Genomic DNA, 2,260 nt, shown 5'->3' with positions numbered 1-2,260 from the left:
AATAAATACTGTTTTGTTTTATTTTTTGCTTTGGGAACTTTTTAGTTTTTGGCTTTAGTTTTTTAAATATTTATGTATTTATTTATTTAGTGTAGTTATACTAATTTTAGCACTTCAGCTTATTTTATTTGAGTGAATTACCAAACCAACATTTGTTATTACGTTTTTATAACATTTTAGGCTCCACAAAAAAAAAGTCATTCCATTTTGGTACATGGAAGTAAGTAAATGAAGATAGAATTTAATTTTCATGTTTGGATTAACTTCAATAAACAGCAAGCTGTGATTGCGCATGAAATAATTTTGTACCTCAATTTGAGGTTTAAAAAAAAGTAACTATGGAGCAAAGCTACTATGATACAAGCACTGATGCTGTTGATAATAGAGTAATTTGCAGTAAACCTCAAATATTCCATTAAGAAATAAGACTTAATTACTTCAGAGTTTTGAGTAAACGAGACCTTAATTAAATCAGCTAGGCTCCACAAAATCGAATTTACAAATCCTGTTATGCACGACGGCTTTCTAGATCAACATTGTTTTTAAAATGAATAACACTGCCCTCTGTCGTTACAAGCACCCCAGTTCATGCCTTTTCATTATTTCTCATCATAAAAAAGTGGAACGAAAGGTAAAACTCACAACATAACAAAGAATACAACTAAAAAAAAAAAGAAGCAAAACAGAAAAACTACACCGTNAAAAAAAAAAAAAAAAAAAAAAAAAAAAAAAAAAAAACCTAAAGGCAGAGCCCTACATATAAAACAGAAAAAATGTAATAAAGTAGCCTGCATTGAGCTTAGTGTTGAGTATTTGAGGGCAGCAGGGAGTTAATACAGCATAAGTTAGACCTCATAATAAAAGACATTAGTTTTAGTCCTGGGAGCAGGAAGTATTTGCAGCTGGAATTGGGCAAAACCCTACAAATAATTACCATGGTGACATTGAGAGATGACGAAATCTCACAAGGGGATTTTTAGTGTTAAGTAAATGTACATAAAATGTGCGTTTAGCTGATGTCACTGGCTGTTTATGACAACCAATCATTTAAGTGGGATCCTGGGCAACAGGACTTTAAGCAACAAGCAGTGTTTTGACCTTAAGAGGAATGGAGGGTGTTACAATCATGGAAAAGTATGCGCATAATCATGTTGATAAATGGAAAAAAAAAAAAAAAAAAAAAGGTTTCCCAAAGGTTAGTGCAAAGATCCCCCTAAAGCACCAATGTTGCCCAATACCACATGCAAAAGAAAGAAAGATGATTTGGTTACATGGAAATAACATCCAAATAAAACCATAAAATCATCAGAAAAATGGTAGTGACTGCAGCAGTTGCCAAGTGTTCCCATCGCTTCGATTGGTTTTGAGCACTGAGGCCAGAGCCCGATCATGCAGAGACTCGGCCCGGAGATTAGAGGGTAAGTGACAGGGGGGTTATCCAGCTCGAGGGGAGGGGCTTACCAGGGCTTCATAATCTTCTGCAGTTTCTGATACCGTCTGAAAAGATTTAAAAACTTTGACGTCAGGGAGACAGAAACACACAGTCAGGGTCCAAAAATTCCTTTCTGAACCTATTACGACAATTACATTAGGAAAATCTGTGGAAAACCCATTGTTAAGGTTTAAAGCAAAAATACAGAACGTCTCAAACATCCAGTGAGGCATGAGCTGAGAGAAACACATTAAAAAACCCTTTCTGAGAGACACAAAGCGTGCAAAGCAGAACGCTGGGAGAAGACGACTACAAACACACAANAGCAAAAATACAGAACGTCTCAAACATCCAGTGAGGCATGAGCTGAGAGAAACACATTAAAAACCCTTTCTGAGAGACACAAAGCGTGCAAAGCAGAACGCTGGGAGAAGACGACTGCAAACACACACACACAGTCTTTACACACACTTAATGCACAACACGTGCTTTACTCCCTGTGGTGGTGTAAAAGACTACCAAAAGTATTTATTACAGATTATCATGTATTATATGGCATTCATTTATGACTCAAAAGTGGCTCTTGTATTCTCTCATGGTCCTGTCAGCAGGGCTTAATACACAGATATGAATCATCATGTTTGGTCATTAAAGCTGAGGCACATATCGTCGTTTCGGGAACCGATGACTTGCACTGTACATTTAAAACCTACTTAGGTCCCATTTGGGACCATACACTCACAAAGGCTTCCACTGGGCCAGTACAAAGTTTCTTTCTGAGAGCGTTATTTGGTTTGCAGACTGAATGGGATGGTGATTGTATTTTAT

The 2,260-nt window shown here is 36.6% G+C and overlaps 2 protein-coding genes across 5 annotated transcripts in view; one reads left to right on the top strand and one right to left on the bottom strand.

The window, feature by feature from the left end:
• Positions 1 to 2,260, top strand: part of LOC122323377 (hippocalcin-like protein 1) — a 313,600-nt gene that overhangs the window by 255,035 nt on the left and 56,305 nt on the right. The window lies entirely within an intron of this gene.
• Positions 1 to 2,260, bottom strand: part of LOC122323371 (engulfment and cell motility protein 1) — a 47,109-nt gene that overhangs the window by 38,184 nt on the left and 6,665 nt on the right. For 2 of the 4 annotated variants that reach the window (XM_043217168.1, XM_043217171.1), the window contains exon 6: positions 1,462 to 1,497. The exons of the other annotated variants lie outside the window; for them this stretch is intronic. In XM_043217168.1, the coding sequence (XP_043073103.1) occupies positions 1,462 to 1,497 (36 nt within the window). The remainder of the gene's footprint in view (positions 1 to 1,461; positions 1,498 to 2,260) is intronic. 4 annotated transcript variants of the gene reach the window in all.

Source organism: Puntigrus tetrazona, chromosome 19 (assembly GCF_018831695.1).
Source record: "Puntigrus tetrazona isolate hp1 chromosome 19, ASM1883169v1, whole genome shotgun sequence".
Lineage (NCBI taxonomy): Eukaryota > Metazoa > Chordata > Actinopteri > Cypriniformes > Cyprinidae > Puntigrus > Puntigrus tetrazona.
Note: the sequence above shows the minus strand (reverse complement) of the source record. Positions and strands in the feature narration are given on the sequence as shown.